General features: G+C 44.7%; 1 protein-coding gene across 3 annotated transcripts in view; it reads left to right on the top strand.

Annotated features, from left to right (window-relative positions):
* Window positions 1-543: 543 nt before the first annotated feature.
* cdk18 (cyclin dependent kinase 18) overlaps window positions 544-21405 on the top strand; it is a 164582-nt gene continuing 143720 nt past the window's right edge. For 2 of the 3 annotated variants that reach the window (XM_061728181.1, XM_061728184.1), the window contains exon 1: window positions 544-669. Coding sequence is in view for 1 of the 3 variants with exons in the window: in XM_061728183.1 (XP_061584167.1) it covers window positions 654-669 (16 nt within the window). In the remaining 2 variants the exon portion in view is untranslated. The remainder of the gene's footprint in view (window positions 670-21405) is intronic. The other variant, XM_061728183.1, reaches the window with a different exon arrangement.

Consider the following 21405-nt stretch of genomic DNA (forward strand, 5'->3'; position numbering starts at 1 on the left):
TGTATATTTATGTATGTGTACGCATATGTATGCGTATATATATGTATATATATTAATTATAGTAATAATGCACTTATATATGCTTTTGGTTTCTACCGTCATGGTATCAATCATTAATGTGTGCAGACAAGGGGAAAAAAAAAAAAAGAATTACATGTTACCAAAATCTAATCTCATTATCAGGAGATTTTGTTAGTAATACATGGTTTAATACAAAAAACACATTCTGTCTGCTGCAAATTACATCTTTCCTTGCATGTTGTTTGTGCATTCATCAAGACATATTCAAACCTAAGAATATAACATTTATTCTTTCTCATACACAAACCTGCACACATGCTGTTATAGATGTTGCCATTGCACGTGACGACACTCTCAGCACCAGAGGCTTGTTCAGGAGGAGGAGGCTTATGTTTTGCCTGCTGGTGATTGGTTGTTGCCATACCAACAAGGGAGGGCCAAAGTTGGTAACTGGTGAGGGAGGGGATCCAGGCTGATTTATAAAGCCCTCCGAAGCTGTAGTTTCTGCTCTACTGAGCTTACTCTACAGTAATGCTGTGTCTTTATTTAGTCTTTTCTGTGATCTAACCTATGATGCTGTGCTCTGTGCTCTTTCTGGAGGACTGAAGGAGGCTAGAAGCGTGAGCTGTCTGATGGACTTGGGGACAGGTTGGTTACATTTTCTTTGCCTGCTCACCTGCCCTGCTGTCTGTCCATCAATCAGGTAGAGCTGCCAGGATCTTGCGGATTTGTCTCTGCTATCAGTGACATCCAGAGAGGCGAGGTAAACCTGAGCTGAGAGACAGGAAACTGCACCCACCGCCCACCCCCACCAGCCCCCCAAAAATCCTCCCACGCGCTGCATCCATCCATCCATTCTAGGTGTGTGTGTGTGTGTGTGTGTGTGTGTGTGTGTGTGTGTGTGTGTAGGGTGTAAATGACCTCAACCCCCCTTTAAGTAATTAACTTTTGCCTGTGGCCTGTGGTCAGTAATCATTTAACATTACATGATTTAGAGGATAAGAATTGTGATGTTTAGTTTAGGGCTTATGCTCCTTGGACATCTCAGAGAAACAGTGCTTGATTAGGACCTGATTGTGGACAGCCTTATTAATTTCATTTCTGCTTTAAATTGAAGCCTTCTCTTGATGTTGACCTCGTATCACCTCTTTATGTAATGAAATTCCAAGCATACATGGCATTGCAAATGTACTGTAGTGTAAACTGGAGAATGCTAAAATTCCAAATAACAGTTCCTTTTGGCCATACATTCAAGTCAGGATCTAGTGGTAATCATAAGGTCATACTTAGACGTTGCTTATCCATAGTAACTGCAGGTATATTACATAATATGCAGCAAGTACAATAGAGAATGATACTGAATCTAATCTTTTTTGAAAAACTTTTGTAATCCTGCACAGTAACTGTTGCTTCTGCTTAGAACTTATTGTTTCTGAAACCCCCTCCCTGCACTCACAAACCCACGTAATCAGACACCTGTCTCCTGTCTGATAAGCCTCATGCATTAGTACACACTTGTAACCTGACACGGGTAAACTAGAAGCTGAATTTCAAAGAAATCCAGGGAAAGCCTCTGTGCACACACCACTATTTACCTATGAGGGCTTGCAGAAGCAATTTAGTAATCTGTGTGTATGGGTGTGCACGCACATCTGAAAAACTACTTTTCCATTCATTGGCATGGTTTGTTGAATCATAGTATGCTGCCTTGAAAAGCTGGTTTCACAAAAATAGCTCAAGGCGTTAGTGAGAAACCACACTTCTGTGGTGCTATGGTGTTATGTGATGAACACACATGCAAGTTTAAATTACCTTGACCTTAATTAGGGCCCGAGCACCTTCAGTGCGAAGGCCCTATTGTATCTGTAGGAATTTTTCTTTCTTTTTTCTTTTTTCTTTCTTTCTTCTGACGAAAGGAGGGCCTTTTTGCCCCCCTAAACGTGCCCAAAAAGTCACCAAATTTTGCATGCAAGTCAGGCCTGGCGAAAAATTTGATATTTAATGGTTTACATTAATGGGCGTGGCAAAATGGCTCAACAGCGCCCCCCGGAAAACTTTATGCCTCAAGCCCCACAATACGGTTTGACGTACATGCACAAAAATCGCTACACACCTGTATCAGTACACAACTTAAAGAAAAGTCTCTTGGCGACATGGCCGAAACCGAACAGGATGTCGGCCATTTTGAATTAATCGTGTCACTTTGGCGCAATTTATGCCATTCCTTCGGCAGTTAATACGGCCCGAACCGTAACGTGCCCCCAAGTGTGTTATACATCAAAACGTGCGTCTCCATCCTGCGACAACACGCATTACTTTTCTCTTTCAAAAGCGTTACCGTGGCGACGCTAGACGCCAAAAAGCACGCCCACCCTTCATCTGGTTGGTTCAGACAGAAAAAACTTTGTGCCTCAAGCCCCATAATACGGTTTGACGTACATGAACGAAAATCGGTACACACCTGTATCATGTTGCAACTTAAAGAAAAGTCTCTTGGCGCCATGGCCGAAACCGAACAGGAAGTCGGCCATTTTGAACATTCTGAATTAATCGCGTAATTTTGGAGCAATATGAGCCATTCCTTCAAGAATTAATACGGCCCGAACCGTAACGTGCACCCAGGTGTGTTATACATCAAAATGTGCGTCTCCATCCTGCGACTACGCGCATTACTTTTCTCTTTCAAAAGTGTTACCGTGGCGACACTAGATGCCAAAAAGCGCGCCCCCCCTTCATCTGATTGGTCCATATTTGATAGTTCCCCAAAAGTCACCAAATTTTGCATGCAAGGCAGGCCTGGCGATAAATTTGATATTTCATGGTTTGTATTAATGGGCGTGGCAAAATGGCTCAACAGCGCCCCCCGGAAAACTTTGTGCCTCAAGCCCCACAATACGGTTTGACGTACATGCACGAAAATCGGTACACACCTGCATCATGTCGCAACTTAAAGAAAAGTCTCTTGGTGCCATGGCCAAAACCGAACAGGAAGTCGGCCATTTTGAATTAATTGTGTAATTTTGGTGCAATTTATGCCATTCTTTCGGCAATTAATACGGCCCGAACCGTAACGTGCAACCAGGTGTGTTATACATCAAAATGTGCGTCTTCATCATGGGACTACGCGCATTACTTTTCTCTTTCAAAAGTGTTACCGTAGCGACGCTAGACGCCAAAAAGCGTGCCCCCCTTCATCTGATTGGTCCATATTTGATAGTTCTCCAAAAGTCACCAAATTTTGCATGCAAGCCAGGCCTGGCGATAAATTTGATATTTCATGGTTTGCATTAATGGGCGTGGCCTAACGGCTCAACAGCGCCCCCTAGAATACTTTTCTCTGCCATAACTTTTGAAAGGTTTGACATAAAGAGTCGTGGGTGGTGTCATGGGACTCGGTATTGAGTCCTTGACCATAATTGGTGAAAATTAGCCCCGCCCCTTCTTCTGATTGGTTGTCCCGATTTTCTGCTATAACTTTTGAATGGTTTGACATAGGAAGTCGTGGGTGGTGTCATTTCTGATATGCTTATGGGGGCGGTGGCCGTGAGTGCGAGGGCCCGTTCATCGCTGCTTGCAGCTTTAATTAATATTGTTTTTTAATCTAAATATTAGCAGCAACATTCTTTGATCAAATTTGCAAAATGATGCCAGACCGGCATACTGGGGGTCATTGAAAGCAACGGTGCCTGCATGGGTCATTGTACTCCTGTAACTAAAATGGATGAAGCATTTGCGGTGCTTCACATCTGTTACATCAAAGCACACGGGGACATGGCCTGAAATACAAAGGTGTTTGCATTTAGCTTTTGAAATTTTACTGAGCTGAATTGATTGCTGCTGACTAAAAAGAAGCTGGTAATAATGAGACAGATATTCTGGTAAGAACAACTTTATTTGTTTTAATGGGCTAATTCTGCCACTATTTATGACTAAAATGCAGAAGTGGAAAAAACATAACATTCAGTGAAAGGTGATTGAGATTTTCAATTTTGCTTTGGTTACACATACAGAAATGGCATCTAGAGTCTAGATTCTAGACGTGATATTAGATGTTAAGACTGATTTGTTCTTTAAATCACATCATTAGTATGTACTTAGACATAAGACAACAAGTTTATCTCTGAAAGTAGAGTTCCTATATGCCATATCATATTATATTTATCACTTCTGAAGGGTTACATCTGTGGTTCAGAAAAAGGTTTTTAAAATGATTTTAAGTTCACAATATACAGTATCTCTTTGACTTGCAGCTGCTGAGGCCCAATAATAATGGCTACAAAACAAGTTTATTATCCTGTTGCTGTACCATCTCACAGCCCGAGGCCCACTCAGTCATGATAATGTCAAGATAAGGCATTCCATGTTCAACAATGGCATTTTGTACCTTAACTAAATACCACTTAGAAATCAACAAATGCATGAAAACATTTGGTCAAAAACACCAAACAGGATGCAGTTTGAATTTCACAAAGAACCAAACATTCTCACAGGTCGTGTGATGAGATATTGAAAGGTGTTTCACTAGCAAGGACCACGCCATCAACAGGATACATTTAAATGATTTATTGATACGAAGATGATGATGAAGATGATGACGATGACGATGGTGATGATAATGGCGATGACGATGACAATGACAATGACGATGATGATCTATGGATCGGTCGATGCGTTGTGAGGAAGCTGGTAGGGAATCCGCCGCAGCACCCGGGCAACGACGAACCCCCAAAACCGTGGATTATTTAAGGAGATGAGACTGAGCGGATCTGAGGTCGATGATAGTTTGGGAGGACCATCGGCCCATGAGCTGTATGAGGTGCTCTGGGATACGTTGCGGGAGGCTGAAGTGGCGGCTCCGATCCTAAAGGAGTGACGGGAGTAGTGCGTGGGAGAGATGCCAGATAACGAGAGTATATGACGGAAGCGATGGTGAAACCAGAAACTGGTGACGACTGTCCTGACTCGGACGCAAAAGGATCTGTCGAAGATGTGCTCTGTGTTTTCCGGAAAGACAAGTAGTTGGCCAGGGTCTCGAAGTATTCAGTGGTGATTGGTCTTCGGGGATGAGAAACGAGAAAGAGAGTCGGCGATGGTGGTGGAGTGACCGGGGACATGTGCTGCACGGAGGATAAATTGATGTATGACTGAGTGCCGGACTAGACGGCGCATGAACGGCATGATGGATGTGGAGTGGGAGCATCCTTTATTGATTATGTCGATACTTATCGATATGAAGATGATTGCGATGACGGTGGCGATGACGATGGCGATGACGATGACGATGACGATGGCGATGATGATGGCGATGACGATGGCGATGATGATGGCGATGATGATGACGATAACAATGGCGATGATGATGGCGATGATGATGATGATGATGATGATGACGATGGCGATGACGATGACGATGGCGATGACGAAGGCGATGACGAAGGCGATGACAATGACGATGGCGATGACGATGGCGATGACGATGGCGATGATGATGATGATGACGATGACGATGACGATGGCTATGACGATGATGATCTATGGTTCGGTCGATGCGTTGTGGTATTGGTTTACACGCTCTGAGCTGGGCGGCGCGGGCGGGATGGGCGTGCCCGCCGCCGCGGCGGGAGCAGACGCGGAGGAAGGGCACTGGAACACGCTGCAGCCAGCGTCGTTGAAGTCACCACGAACGGAGAGGCCACCTTGATGCACGATGGGCCCGCCTCCAGCACCGGCACCCCCGGCCCCGGGATGCCAACAGACAGGGCGGATGAAGTGCGCGCCGGAAGCAAGGGCGCCGGCGGCGCTGCCGACGACAACCGGGAGAAAGCCGAAATTCTCGCTCGGGTGGAGTGGCGGCTGGGGCTGCTGAAAGAACATCCAGCTGAAAGAGCTTGCTAGCATCCCGGTGCTAGCAACCCCAGCTGATTTAGCTGTTCTAGGTGCCGGGGGTGGGTTGAAGGGGTTGCTAGCATCCCGGTGCTAGCAACCCCGGCTGAGTTAGCTGTTGTAGGTGCTGGGGGTGGGCTGGGGGGGGTGCTAGCATCCCGATGCCAGTTATCCCGGCCCCGAAGTTAGCTGTTGTAGGTTTGTTTGCGCAGGTTGGCCGGGACTGGAAAAGGGCGGTAAGCGAAAGCGTTGGGATGACGGACGGCGGGACTAGCTGTGGACAGGGTGAAATGAGTAGTTGCCTACGGGGCCGGAACGGGTTGAGGAAGGAAACTGGGTTGAAATGCGGTGGGAGGGATGCTGGGTACCAACATCCCAATGCCGGTGGCCCCAACCGAGGTAACCTGCTGGGATTGATGGAGCTGGGAAGCAGAGGATCCTGGCAATCCGGTGCCAAGAGCCCCTTCTACCGCTGGCAGTTGAGGCTGCTGAACGAGCATAGCGGGGGTTGCTAGCATCCTGGTGCTAGCAACCCCAGCTGAGTTAGCTGTTGTAGGTGCCGGAGGTGGGCTGAGGGGGGAGCTAGCATCCCGGTGCTAGCAACCCCGGCCGGATCTAGCTGCTGTAATTGCTGGAGGTGGGCTGGGGGGGGGGCGCTGGCCTCCCGGTGCCAGAAACTGAAGTAGGTAATTGACCTGAAACCGTGGGGTTAGTAAATGCCGGTGATTACAGCTGGAGGGGTCCTGTGAACGTTTTAGAGGCTTCTCTTTTACTATTGCGGTCTATGGGAAAAGCTTTCTGGGCCCCATGGGATTTTTTGTTGCAGTACCGCGACTGGCCACTGGAAAAAATCAGCGTGCCATCTGAGTGCGAGACCCGGGGGCTGGAGCGGACTGGCCCTTTAATGGGGGCGTCGACGTCACGGCGCGCCGTCGAATTTTGCGTGATGACGTCATCCGGAAGAGTAGCCGGCACCGGCAGACATGGCGGGCTGACGTGAGATGATTGAAAAGGGACTCCTTCACCACGCAGTGCCCTCTGGAGGGTGGCAACAGGCCAGCCCGAAACACCTGCAGAAGACCGGCCGTCGGGGCCCCCCCGCCGGAGCGTGGCGAGACCGCCGGCGGATTGCGCAACCTGCGCTGTTGGGTCGACGGCGAGGGATTGTCCGCGTCCCCTTCCTGCCGATGACGGAGGCGGGCCAGGAGACGGGGAGGACACCACGGGCGGGCTGCCGCAATCCCGGATGTTCAGGAGAGATGAACTCGACCGGCTCGCCGGCCCCCCGGGCGGCCGTGGGGGTCCGGGAGAGCGGCGCTTCAGGCATGGCGACGGCTGAAAAGTTTTCCTCCTCCGGATCCCGATCAGCTGGTGATTTTGCTGGTGATTCCCTGCAAGCAGATCGTCGTTCGATGGCGGTAGCAACACGAGATCCATGCCTGAATGGGTGAGTAACTGTTTTCGACAGACGAGAGTGTGTAGTAGCGTTGACGTACTTGCGGTTCTGGTTCAGAGAACGAGAGCGAACGTGCAGAGAACGAGAGCGAAGAGGAACTGAGGTTTAGGTTAGTATTTGAAGGTATGCTGGAAGAGGCGTGGTGTCAGAAGAGGCGTGGTTGAGGCGTGGTCCTGTTCCTGAAACTCGCTGGTTAAGCTCCAATAAAGAAATAGAAAGAATATTTCATGATTTGATTTTTTTAACTGTATGTTATATTTTTTAAGTGTATGTTGGAGGGCGGCCGTTCTGCTATCAAGCACCATTACTATGGAACCAACATCCATTCTGGGTTTCGGAGGCTGACACCTCCTCCACCTTTAAAACCAAACTTAAAACGTTTCTGTTTTAGTAAAGCCTATAGTTAGTGTAAATTCTGATGTGTTAGGGCCAGTAGTAGTAGCTGCAGTTACAGGACAAGACACGTTTTAAACATAGCTTCATTGTAGATATCCTGCTATAGGCTTACGTTGCAGGGGGACACTAACATGATCCACTGAGCGGTGTCTATCCCTCCTTCTCTCCTTCTTATCTTCTGTTCTCATTTATTAATTATAAGCATCTCACAACCATCATTGTTGTCCATTGTTCTTGTAGCTTGTTCAATTCAATTTTATTTATATAGCGTCTATTACAACAGAAGTGGTCTGTAGGCGCTTTCCAGAGAACCAGAACATGACCCCCGAGCAATTATTACATAAACTTAACATACAGTAAGCGTGGGTGGTGGGTGCAGGTGGAAGCAGCAGTGGGATGATCAGAGGGGGGGTGGGGACCGCAGGCAGGTGGAAGCAGCAGTGGGATGATCAGAGGGGGGACTGCAGGCCAGCACACAGCTCCCGAAGTTCCGGTCTGCAAACATGCACAAAAGAGAAAAAGAGGGGGTGATGATAGTAATCAGATTACTATCAAATTAAAGTGGTTAATAAAGAAGTCCCAACATACACTATATTGCATATGTATATGAGCAGTGATATGTAAAACAGAGTGGCAGACTGGGGTGGTCGTTGCCCTTTTTTAAGGGCGGGGATTGGAGGGTGTGTTCTGATGTAAGGAGGATAATTCTCCTCAGCCTCCCTGAATTAGGTCCGTTATGGAGAAGAGAGTCTAATTCATTGTTCCAAAGTAATTATAAACTGTTTAGAAATATATTGGGTGAGAAGCTAATGCATATCATGAGTAATACAACACCCTTGAAAACGAGATGTGTTAAGTGTATCCTGGTTTAATTTCTGTAAGCGTTCAGTCAAGAGCAGGGGTACCACAGGAATGTGCACAATTCCTATCGCTGTCAAATCAGGAAACGGACCCCAGGGATAAACATGAATAAATAAATAAATAAATTAATTAATTAATTAATAAATTAATAAAATGATTGATTTGAATGAGGTCAAAAAACTCCTTCACATTGAGAGGAGTCAGCTGAGGTGGCTTGGGCATCTTTACCGGATCCTCCTGGACGCCTCCTTAGGGAGGTGTTCCAGGCATGTCCCTCATCCCTAGGGAGGAGTTCCAGGCATGTCCCTCCTCCCTAGGGAGGAGTTCCAGGCATGTCCCTCCTCCCTAGGGAGGAGTTCCAGGCATGTCCCTCCTCCCTAGGGAGGTGTTCCAGGCATGTCCCACCGGGAGGAGACCCCGGGGAAGACCCAGGACACGCTGGAGAGACTATGTCTCTCGGCTGGCCTGGGAACGCCTCGGACTCCCCTCGGAGGAGCTGGAGGAAGAGCTGGAGGAAGAGCCGGAGGAAGTGTCTGGGGTGAAAGAAGTCTGGGCATCTCTGCTGAGGCTGCTGCCCCCGCGACCCGGGAACGGATAAGCGGCAGACGATGGATGGATGGACGGATGAATGAGGTCAAAAAACTGTGTGGCTCCAGTACACTTGCTTGACAGACTACTTTTACAACCACACCCAAACTCTCTAATGAGCCATTAAATATGTAAATTTGCTAGAAAGCTTTAGTACAGTCTCTAATTACCCTCCACATCTGAATAACTTAAACTGAATTTAAGCTTCTACAGTCATTTTAATTGATTCTGTTTTCCATATTAGTATTACTTGTGTAGAAAACAATCTTTTTTAAAGTTTAAATGTAGTTCTTTTCTACTCTTCTATTACATGTGTACGTCATTAAACCAACCATGGTGGCCTGATGTACAATAGCCCAGTCTTAACTTGACCTCAGCCCTGTTGTTCATTCATGTTCCCTTGAATACAGAAGGGACACTGTTATATGGGTGCACGAGGTGACGTGAAGATAAAGACTGAGAGATTTGCACAGATTTATTGTTGCTGTCAAGCATGATGTCAATTTTAATACTATAGCATATATTTATCTTGTATGTTTAGTTTTGTTAGTATAGTTTACAAACATCTGAAGATACAGGATTAATCTAGGACAATTGGAGATAAGCAAAGCAAACCACTGACGATTCCAATGTCAAAGGATTGTAATCAGTGTTATGCAAGTTCCTACTTCTCATGAACTAGTTCAAAGTTCAGTTCACATAGTTTAAAAATGAACAGTTCACGTTCATAGTTCACCATTTTCATTTTGAACTAGTTCAGATTCAGTTCATATCAATATTTTTAGGTGAGAAGTACGAATGAAACGCCCCCTAAAACTGTATATACCAGTGGTCTTCAACCCTGGTCCTCAGGACCCTGTCCTGCATGTTTTAGATATTTCCCCTCAGAACCCTGATAAAAATGACTGTCATTAACAGACTTGTGCAGACCTGGATGACAAGCTGATGACGGCCATTAATTAGAATCAGGTGTGATGATGCAAGGAAAAATCTAAAACATGCAGGACAGGGGTCCTGAGGACCAGTGTTGGGACTAACGCGTTATTTAGTAACGCGTTACAGCAACGCCGTTAGTTTTGCGGTAACTAATACTCTAACGCATTACTTTTTAAATTCAGTAACGCAGTTACCGTTACCAAAGGTGCGTTACTCCGTTATTTCTGGCTACAGTGAAGTCTTTTTTCCCTGCACACGGAGACCGGAGGAAATGTAGTGTGGATGTGTGTGTGCTTTCAAAAACATGACGGTCATGGCGTACATAATCTCTTGCTTGCTCGTGGTTGCAACGTTTTTTTCAGATCTCATCAGAATAATGTAAAACTGGAACGTTTTAATAACGTGAAATCGTTACATTTTTGGTTGCTGGACAGTGCTGTGAAGAAAAATCAATATTTTGAGTTAGTTTCTGCATAGAAATGCGTTTTGATTACCTTTCTAGCAATTTTACTTTCATAATATTCACTCAGTAAATGTACATAATCTCTTGCTTGCTCGTGGTTGCAACATTTTTTCAGATTATGTACATTTATTTATTGCTAGAAATGTAATCAAAACGCATTTCTATGCAGAAACTAACTCAAAATATAGATTTTTTTTCACTCAAAAATGAAAAATGTCCACCGTGTTTGTTGGTGTCACGGCCAGAATCTTAAAAGTCACGTGACTTGGACGCAAAACGAATAGGCAGAAAAATGTAACAGTTATACATTTCAAGGGCTAATATTGTAACCCCTCTACGTTTTTGCACTTTGGACCAACGTAGGCAGGGTACATTTTTATGTGAGACTGGGTTGGTAAGAGACGAGACAGAGGAAACTAAAGGTAATCTTCATTACAATTGCTCACAACAACTGAGTAGCGGAGAATAGATGTGAAAATGGAGGAGCATGTGAAAGTTGTCGGTCCAGTGAATGGGGAATTTACATTTCTAAAACGCCCCGACAACACCATTGATAAAGGTAGAGTGATGTGTTCTTTGTGGAAAAGACTTTGCTTACCACCTGAGCAGTTCAAATTTAGCGTACCACATAAACGCAAAGCACCCAGTAGCGAGTGCAGCCACAGCTAACCTTAGCTGCAACGATGTTAGCTATTTATCAAACCACAGCAACTAAAACTAAATTCGAGGAGAGAATCCCGCATATGCACACGTCTGTGACAGAGAGGGTGGCAAATGATATTGCCAAGTGGATATAAATGGCTAGGCATCTGTTCAAGTCTGTTAAAAAAATAAATAAATTACTTTATAGAGCCACTTTTTTTGTTATATATCTTTTGAACTGCCACAATAATGTAATGACATCAAAGGAAAACACCTCAGGTTGAGGGCTTTTCTCAGCAATTTTTAGGTGAGATTAAAAAAGCGATTAATTATATTAATTAATTACAGATCTTAATTAATTAATCACTATATTTTTTGTGTAGTGCTTGACAGCACTATCTAAAATATGCAGGACAGTGTGCCTCGAGGACCATGGTTGGGAAACACTGCATTAGGCCATAGTCCACATTTTAACCTTATTAACCAAATTATTTACAATGTGAATGTTTCTCTTTTGGGCACTTCTCTTTCTAAATATCCCTTATACAGTGGAAGCATTCACTAGTTCAGTCGCACTGCATCTGTAAAGGGATGTTCTGAGCAACCTGATCTCACAAAAATCTGTGAAATGCCCACGACCTCTCACCACTATTTTCCGTGGTATATACAAGGAAAATTGTATAATTCCTTGTGAGCACCACGGATATTTTACCATGCAAAGTCAATGGGATCCGTTGTCGTGATATATACACAGATTATGACATTATTATTATTTATATATTACTCTTACATACACATATACACACACATCCACACTACATTTCCTCCGGTCTCCGCGTGCGGGGAAAAAAGGCTTCACTGTAGCCAGAAATAACAGAGTAACGCACCTTTGGTAACGGTAACTGCGTTACTGAATTTAAAAAGTAATGCGTTAGAGTATTAGTTACCACAAAACTAACGGCGTTACTGTAACGCGTTACTAAATAACGCGTTTGTCCCAACACTGGTCGTGATATATACACGGTTTATTACATTATTATTATTTATATATTATTCTTTGTTATTTTGGCTATATTATGAGTTTTTGTCGCGCAAAGTACTGTTTGTTACTTTCAGTTTGTAAAAGCATGTTTTTAACGCTGTTTTAGCAGTGTTTTATTGAGGTTTTAATGGGAGCACCACGGATATTGTACAATGCGAATCAATGGATACCGTTGTCGTGATATATAGGCTACACGGATTATGACATTATTATTATTTATATATTATTCTTTATTATAGTGGCTAAATTATGAGTTTTTGTCGCGCAAGGTACTGTTTGTTACTGTCAGTTTGTAAAAGCATGTTTTTAACACTGTTTTAGCAGTGTTTTATTGAGGTTTTAATGGAAACACCACGGATATAGTACTATGCAAAGTCAATGGGATCCGTGGTCGTGATATATACACGGATTATGACATTATTATTATTTATATATTATTCTTTGTTATAGTGGTTAAATTATGAGTTTTTGTCGCACAAGGTAATGTTTGTTACTGTCAGTTTGTAAAAGCATGTTTTTAACGCTGTTTTAGCAGTGTTTTATTGAGGTTTTAATGGGAGCACCACGGATATAGTCAATGGGATCTGTGGTCGTGATATATACACGGAATATGACATTATTATTATTTATATATTATTCTTTGTTATAGTGGCTAAATTATGAGTTTTTGTCGCGCAAGGTACTGTTTGTTACTGTCAGTTTGTAAAAGCATGTTTTTAAAGCTGTTTTAGCAGTGTTTTATTGAGGTTTTAATGGGAGCACCACGGATATAGTACTATGCGAAGTCAATGGGATCCATAGGCAGGTGGAAAAATGATAATGGAGAAGAGAGGCAGGGATTGATTTGGTCCAGTATTGTCACACCAATAAGAGAAAAAACATTTTTGAATACTCGAGTCGGGATGGGGTCTAACATACATGTGGTAGACTTAGCTCTATTAACGAGTGAAGCCAGCTCAGGGAGGTCTATAGGATCAAAACAATCTAGAGTCAAGTCAGAACCTAGGGAAGTCGGTAAAGCTGAAGAAACGCCCACAACCGGCTGGTTGATTTCTTCTCTAATTCTCGTGATTTTACTGTTAAAGAAGCTCATAAAGTCTTCACTACTGAGAGCTGCAGGAATGCACGGCTCCACAGAGCTGTGACTCTTTGTCAGCCTGGCTACAGTGCTGAACAGAAAACGTGGGTTACTTTTGTTATCCTCTATCAACGTTGAATAATAAGCTGTTCTTGCTTTGCGAATGGCTTTTTTATATACTATTAGAATATCTTTCCATTCACGATAATAGTCTACAGACTTACAAGAGTGCCACTTCCTTTCTATTTTACGCACGCTTTGTTTCAACATGCAAATATCTGAATTGTACCAGGGAGTTAAGCTCCTGTGGCTAGAAACCCTCCTTTTCAAAGGAGCAACTTCATCTAAAGCTGAGTGCAACAGATCAGCAGTGTTACTAACAAGAACATCAACATCAGAGGTAGAACCCAGGTCACTGGCCTCTATTGCTTCAGTAGAGGCTTCACTATTTTCCACTGTCGCAAGATGAGCAATGGTCTCCTTAAATTTAGCAATAACTTCATCAGACAAACATCTGCTAAAATAATACCTCCTGCCCTGCACTTCAACATCAACAACATTCAATTCAAACGTTATTAAATAATGGTTGGATAAAAGGGAGTTAACAGGTGACACCAACAGATCATCAGTTTCAACACCGTAGGTGAGAACGAGATCGAGAGTGTAGCGTCATCGATATGACACCGAGTTAAACCACCAAAGAAGGACCGGGACCACGTGGGACGTGTTATTGAGGCTTTAATTTCCCTCTTCAGATGGTGAAAACTGCAACAATACAGTACAGTGCATTGAGAACATGAGCTGATACGATCGCAAAATAAAGTGCATAAACTTCGCATCTCTCCAAACTAATACAAAAATATAGTTGCTTAAAACATCGATTAAACACTTTTCATAACTTACGGCATTGCCTTGTTAATACCTTGTTAATAATACGTGACGCGCAAATAAACATTAAATATTTATGTAAAACACTTCTTAATGAGATTACAACAGTTTTAGCCTTGTACCATATTTTAAACCCATGAAATTATTTATTTAAGAAAAACAATTGCCTTAAGGGCAACACACTCCCCGCCTGGCCTCTTAGGCCATTATGGCTAATCAAACCTTGCAAGAAGTGTCCATTGGTAGAAGAAGAATGACTTCAGTGACTGGTCGCATAAATGTCTTTACGCTACCCTGATCAATTACTTTGACCTCAATCTTCCTCACATGACTGTCCTTTCCAGGAAATGTGTCAATGACCCTGGCCATGGGCCAGCTGTTGCGTGGGGCCTGCTTGTCCTTCAGCAAAACTAGATCACCAACTTGAAGATTCCTTCGAGAAACAGTCCATTTTTGTCTTTTTTGTAGTGACGGCAGGTACTCTCGCCTCCAGCGTGTCCAAAACTGGTTAGCAAGGGCCTGAACTTGTCTCCATTGCTTGGTGTAAAGGTCTTGGTCCATGAAATTTCCAGCAGGTGGAAGAAGGCAAGACTTCTGGGTGAGCAACATTGATGGAGATAGAATGAAGGGATTGTCGGGGTCGGAAGAAACTGGAAGGAGCGGCCGTGCATTTATGATTGCGGTGACTTCGGCCATGAGCGTGCACAACACGTCGTGAGTGAGTTGTACCTTACTTTGGAGCAGCATAGAGTCCAGTATTCTCGGAGCAACACCGATCATTCGCTCCCAGGACCCTCCCATGTGAGAGGCGTAAGGTGGGTTGAATTCCCAGCTGCAGCCTTGGTCCTTTAGATAGTTTTCGAGCGTCTTGTCCATGCCCAACTCCTTCGAAGCTCCGATGAAGTTAGTGCCACGATCAGATAGTAGTTTTTTGGCAGGTCCTCTTAGTGAAAAGAAGCGTCTCAGGGCATTGACGCAGCTGGACGTGTCCAAAGAATCGATCACCTCAATATGAACGGCTCTCGAGCTCATACAGCTAAACATGATGGCCCAGCGCTTACTTTGTGCATGTCCACCTCTAGTACGTCTACTAGTGACAGTCCATGGCCCGAAAACGTCCAGACCAACTTAACTAAAGGGAGGACATGTTTTCAGTCTTTCTGGTGGGAGATCTGCCATTTGTTGTTCTTCCTGTTTTCCACGTAGTTTGCGACAGGTGATGCATTTGTGGATTACTGAGTTTACGAGTCCTTTGCCACCTATTATCCACAGTCCTGCTGCCCTTATTGCCCCGTCCGTCAGATGACGTCCTTGGTGGTGGACCTGCTCGTGATAGTGACGAGTGAGCAGGAGTGAGATGTGACTGTCTTTGGGGAGAACAATTGGGCTCTTTTCAAAGTTCTCAAGCTCTGAGTGTTTGAGACGGCCTCCAATTGAAATGAGGTTATTCTGAAGGACTGGGTTGAGTCTCAGCAAGGGGCTCTGTCTTGAAACTGGTTTACCAGCTTTGAGGGTGGACAGTTCTTTTCCGAAGGCGGCCTGCTGAGCTTTTTGAAGAATGATGTGCTTTGCTTTGGTCATTTCGTCTTGTGTTCGAGGTAAGTTGCATTTGTGCCACCCTTTGCATTCACTGTTCGGATTTGTGCCATTGAAAGACTTTGCTATGTGAATGAGGCATGCCACTGCTCTGACTAAGGACTTGAAGGTAGAGAAGCGTTCAAAGCGATTACAGGTGAGTACTTGGAGGTGAGTAGCGCAGGTTTTGACTTGTAGTCTGATTTCACAATCTTTATCTGGTTCGACTAACTCGAACGTTTTGCTTTCTTGCTTTGTTTCTGCAGGTGGACGACGAATGAAGGTAGGTCCAGTGAACCAGTTTGTCTTTGTTAGTTGAGTTGGTGTGAGCGAGCGAGATGCATGATCCGCTGGGTTTTCCTCGGTGCGCACAAAGTGCCACTGTTCCGGTTTTGAAGACTGACGAATGCGCTGCACTCTGTTGTGCACATATGTGTAGAATCTCTTTGACTCGTTGCAGATGTAGCCCAAGACTACCTTACTGTCCGTGTAAAAGTGAACTGGATCAAACTTAATGTCTAGCTCATCCTGAATTAGATCGGCCATCTCTACTGCTAAGACGGCGGCGCACAGTTCAAGTCTTGGTATAGTGGGTTCTGACTGAGGGGCTAGTCTTGCTTTGCCCATAACAAATCCGGTCTCGACTTTGTTGTCTGGAAAGACCGCTCTTAAGTAGGCCACAGCGCCTATGCTTTTGGTTGAAGCGTCTGAAAACAGATACAGTTCTTTGTATTTTGCTTGGCTCAGAGAGGCTGTTGTGTACGTTCTTGGGACATGAAGCTCTTTCAAGTCTTTGAGGGAATCTCTCCAAGCTTCCCATTTGCTTTGCTTGTCTTCCGGAAGTGGAGTGTCCCAATCTGAATTTTCAGAAGTGAGTTCTCTGAGCAAAGCCCTTCCTTGGATTGTAACTGGTGCTAATAGGCCTATTGGATCAAAGACACTATTAACGGATGACAGGACGCCACGCCGTGTGAATGGCTTGTCTGTGGTGGCCACTGAAAAGGTGAAAGTGTCTGTGGTAGTTTCCCAAATGAGACCTAGACTTCTCTGTGACTGGGTTTCTTCGCCACCAAGATCTAAGTCCTTTACTACCGCTGCACAATCTTCAGGGCAGAAGGCCTGCATGACTGCCTGAGAGTTGGAAGCAAACTTGTGCAGGCGGAGGTTGGACTCAGCAAGTGAGGCTTGAGTCCTTTGGAGCAAGTCGATCGCTTCGGTTGGAGAGGGCAAAGAGATGAGGCCATCATCCACATAAAAGTGCCTCTCCACGAACTTGACCGTGTCGGTCCCATGCTCTTTTGCTCCCGCTTGAATGGCCTTGCGCAGTCCATAAACAGCAATGGCAGGAGACGGTGAGTTGCCAAACACGTGGACTTTCATGCGATAGTCTATGACTTCCTTGTTAACATCATTGTCCTTGTGCCACAGAAAACGCAGGTAGTTACGATGGTCTTCACGCACCATGAAACAGTGAAACATTTGCTGTATGTCAGCCATGATGGCGACAGGTTCTTTGCGGAAGCGAAGGAGTACCCCAATGAGGCTGTTATTAAGATCTGGGCCTGTGAGGAGTACGTTGTTGAGTGAGACTCCAGAGTGTTGGGCGCTGGAATCGAAAACTACCCTGATCTTGTTGGGCTTTTGAGGGTGGTAAACCCCGAATGTCGGAAGGAACCAGCACTCTTCTCCTTGCTTTAAATCAGGTGCTACTTCCGCGTGACCATTTGAGAAGATGGCTTCCATGAACTCTACATATTGTAGCTGCATGTAGGGTTTCCTCTGCATGCTTTTTTTGAGAGAGAAAAATCGACTGAGTGCTAACTCTCTGTTGTTTGGCATTGGTTGGCGAGGCTCTTTAAAGGGTAGAGGGGCGACCCAGCTATTGTCGTCGTCTCTGTACATGGCTTTGTCCATTATCTCTAAAAAGAGAGTGTCCTCTATGGAGGGAGCTAGCTTGTTGTCATTTTCAGTGTGACTGAAAACTGTTTGTCCCAGCGTTAGTTCAGGTGCCTTGCTGGGCCTGGCTGTGTGTGACATTTCTTTTAGTTGCAGGAAGCTATCGCATTTCCCAAAGACTGTTGGACGGCCATTTTCGAGTATCACTGTTTTGTATGAGCTGACTGTTTCCTTGTGGACATTACCTACACACACCTCCCCGATTACTACCCACCCTAAATCTAGGCGTTGGGCAAAGGGCGCATGATGAGGGCCATTGACTTGTTCCCTGACTTTGTGTGCACGCAAAACGTCTCGTCCTAGCAACAGGAGTATCTCTGCCTTCGGGTCCAACTCTGGAATGTAACTTGCAATGGACTTGAGATGTGGCTGATGAAGTACGGCGTTAGGAGTTGGGATTTCACTTCTGTTATTAGGAACGTCCTGACATTCGATGAGAGGTGGCAGTGGGATTACTACTGACCCATCTAAAGACTCTATCTGAAAGCCTTCAGCCGTTTTGCCCCACGTTTCAACTAGCCCAGAGCAAGTTCTCAGGTGGTAAGAGACAGGTTCGGTTGTAATGTTAAAAAGTTCGAAGAACTCCGGCCTAGCCAAAGAGCGATTGCTCTGGTCGTCAAGAATAACATAAGCTTTTACTGCACTGTTTTTGTCACCTTTAGGATACAACTGCGTGAGACATATTTTTGAGCATGAACGACCCCACTGACCTGGACTGCACACCGCTGTGCAAGTTGTAGTTACTGCTGCGTTGTCTGGACTTTCTCTCTCCCCGCCGTCCTCTTTAGCAGGAGAAGGAGCCCTGTCTGTTTGTGGTGGAGGACCAGGATGCATGACTGTATCGTGGTATGTACTGCAGCATTCAGAGCACTTTACTGTAGATTTACAGTCCTTAGCGAGATGAGTGTCTGATGAACAGCACTTGAAACATATACCTTTCTCCTTGAGAAAGGCCTTTCTTTTGCTCAGTAGCTTGTTCCTGAATGTCCTACATTTCTTTAGTGGGTGGGGTTTATTGTGCAGCGGGCAGTTCCTGTTGAAGTCGTTGTTGGGGGGCGTAATGTTAGTCTTGTGCACTGCGATTGGTTTAGCTGAGAGAAAGTCCCTTTGGTAGGGCCTTTCAAGTTTTAAGTGCGCTTGACGGTTGTACTGGTTGAAACTTGGATCGTTACGTTTCTTGGCCTCTTTACATATGAATTTGCAGAAGTGGCTGAAAGGAGGAAAACAACCATCATTTTCCTCTTTGTATTGTGAGCCACGAGACATCCATTTCTCCTGGAGCCCATATGGAAGTTTGTCCACAACTGGTCTGATTCCACGTGAAGTGTCTAGATAAAGCAGGCCGGGGAGATACCCGTCCTCCTTTGCCCCTTGGATCTCCTGGAGCAGATCCCCTAGTTCCTGTAGCTTTACATTGTCCTTTGTTGTTAGTCTGGGAAAACTGTCCAGTCTCTGAAATAGAGATTTTTCGATTATTTCGGGAGCTGCATAACACTCCCAAAGTCTCTCCCAGGCTTTCTTCAGAGCAGTTTTGGGGTTGTTGATATATACAGAGCGAATGCGTTTCACCTGATTGCTTGACTCTTTTCCCAGCCATTTTGTCATTAGGTTGAGTTCTTGCGTTGGTGTGAGAGCGACTTCTGCAGTTGCACCATTGAATGAAGAAAACCATGCCCTGAAATTCTCTGGCCTGTCGTCATACTGGTAGAGACCCGAAGTGATGAGGTCTCGGCGTGCCATGTATTGTGCAAATGGCTCAGCTGAATGTAACATGCTTGCCGGTGTGTTGCAGTGAGGCGTGAATGGGTTGGAGAATGGACTGAGAACTTTCTTTGTTTGTTCAACTTTTTGGGTCTCAGATGCTCTTGGAGTGGGCAAAGGTGCGTGATTGTCATCAGGCTTTGGCTTACTGCTCTTGGGCTGAGCCTTTGGATCTGAGCGTTGTGATCCATCCCACGTCACTAATGTTTCACCTGAGTGACCATTGTTGTCATTAGCGAGGGGAAGCGGTGGTAGGCCTCGAGGTTCAGAAAGCCCAATCTGAGACTGCACATATTCCTGCGTTCTTTTTCTTTTTACTTCGTCTGATACTGATTTTCTGCTCCCACACTCTGCCTCTTCTTCTAGGACTGCTGCTTCGGCTACTGCAATGTCTGCTTCTCTGTATAGCGTTAGCGCTTCAAGCTCTGCATCAATTCTTGTTTTTTCCACTTTTAGCTGTACTTCCTTACTTGCATATGAAGCCCTCACCTTCGCTGCCTCTGCTTTGGCTCGAGCACGGGCGACGCTGCTCAGTGATGAAGATGTGCCGGACGTTGAAGCTTTCTCCGACTTGTTGCTGGCTGCCATTTTATCCATGATGAAGCATCAAATGCTGCCTTTTCACTGTAGCGTCATCGATATGACACCGAGTTAAACCACCAAAGAAGGACCGGGACCACGTGGGACGTGTTATTGAGGCTTTAATTTCCCTCTTCAGATGGTGAAAACTGCAACAATACAGTACAGTGCATTGAGAACATGAGCTGATACGATCGCAAAATAAAGTGCATAAACTTCGCATCTCTCCAAACTAATACAAAAATATAGTTGCTTAAAACATCGAATAAACACTTTTCATAACTTACGATATTGCCTTGTTAATACTTCAAGGTGGATGAAACAGATTTGACACACGACCGTTACGCCCGCCATCTTGTTTACGACGAGAACGCCGGACCGGAAGTGACGCGGGAAAACCGGAAGTGGTATTATTTCGCTACGTTTTTTAACCAAAAGCACAAATAAACATTAAATATTTATGTAAAACACTTCTTAATGAGATTACAACAGTTTTAGCCTTGTACCATATCTTAAACCCATGAAATTATTTATTTAAGAAAAACAATTGCCTTAAGGGCAACACAGAGAGTATGATCAAAACAATGCGTCGGCCCGTCCACTTTTTGTGAGATACCCATTGATTCTAGAAGAGAATTGAAAGCTAATTTAAGATTATCGCTTTCAACATCCATATGAATATTAAAATCACCCACTATGATGAATTTATCTGTACTGATCAATAATCCAGAAAGGAAATCTGAAAATTCAGACAAAAACTCCGATACACTACCACTAACACAACTGGCTTCTCTGATTTCCAGCTCGGAAATTTCAGACTAAGCGTGAGGCTTTCAAACGTATTATAATTGCACTTAGGTTCAATTTTTGTTTGGAGACTGGAGTTATAAATGGCTGCGACTCCTCCGCCTCGGCCCGTGTTTCTAGGAAAGTAGCCGGGCGGAGTTGATTCATTCAAACTAACATACTCTTCATCCTGTAACCATGTTTCTGTTAAGCAGAAAACATCACTCCTGCTTTCTGTAATTATATCATTTACTAACAGAGACTTGGAGCTTAACGATCGTATATTTAGTAGTCCGCATCTAATTTTTCGGTCTCTTATTGGTACCAAATGTGCATTGGTTTTAATTTTTACAAGATTATTTTGGTTAACGCCTCTATAACGCCGCACCTGGTGAACGGGGAGGGCGGAGAACTGCAACTACTTCTATTTTGCTAGGCACCTGGTTAGAGTTACCAGTTACATCATGTAATCTTATAGTTTTGTTGGCAGGCGT

Source organism: Cololabis saira, chromosome 8 (assembly GCF_033807715.1).
Source record: "Cololabis saira isolate AMF1-May2022 chromosome 8, fColSai1.1, whole genome shotgun sequence".
Taxonomy (NCBI): Eukaryota; Metazoa; Chordata; class Actinopteri; order Beloniformes; family Belonidae; genus Cololabis; species Cololabis saira.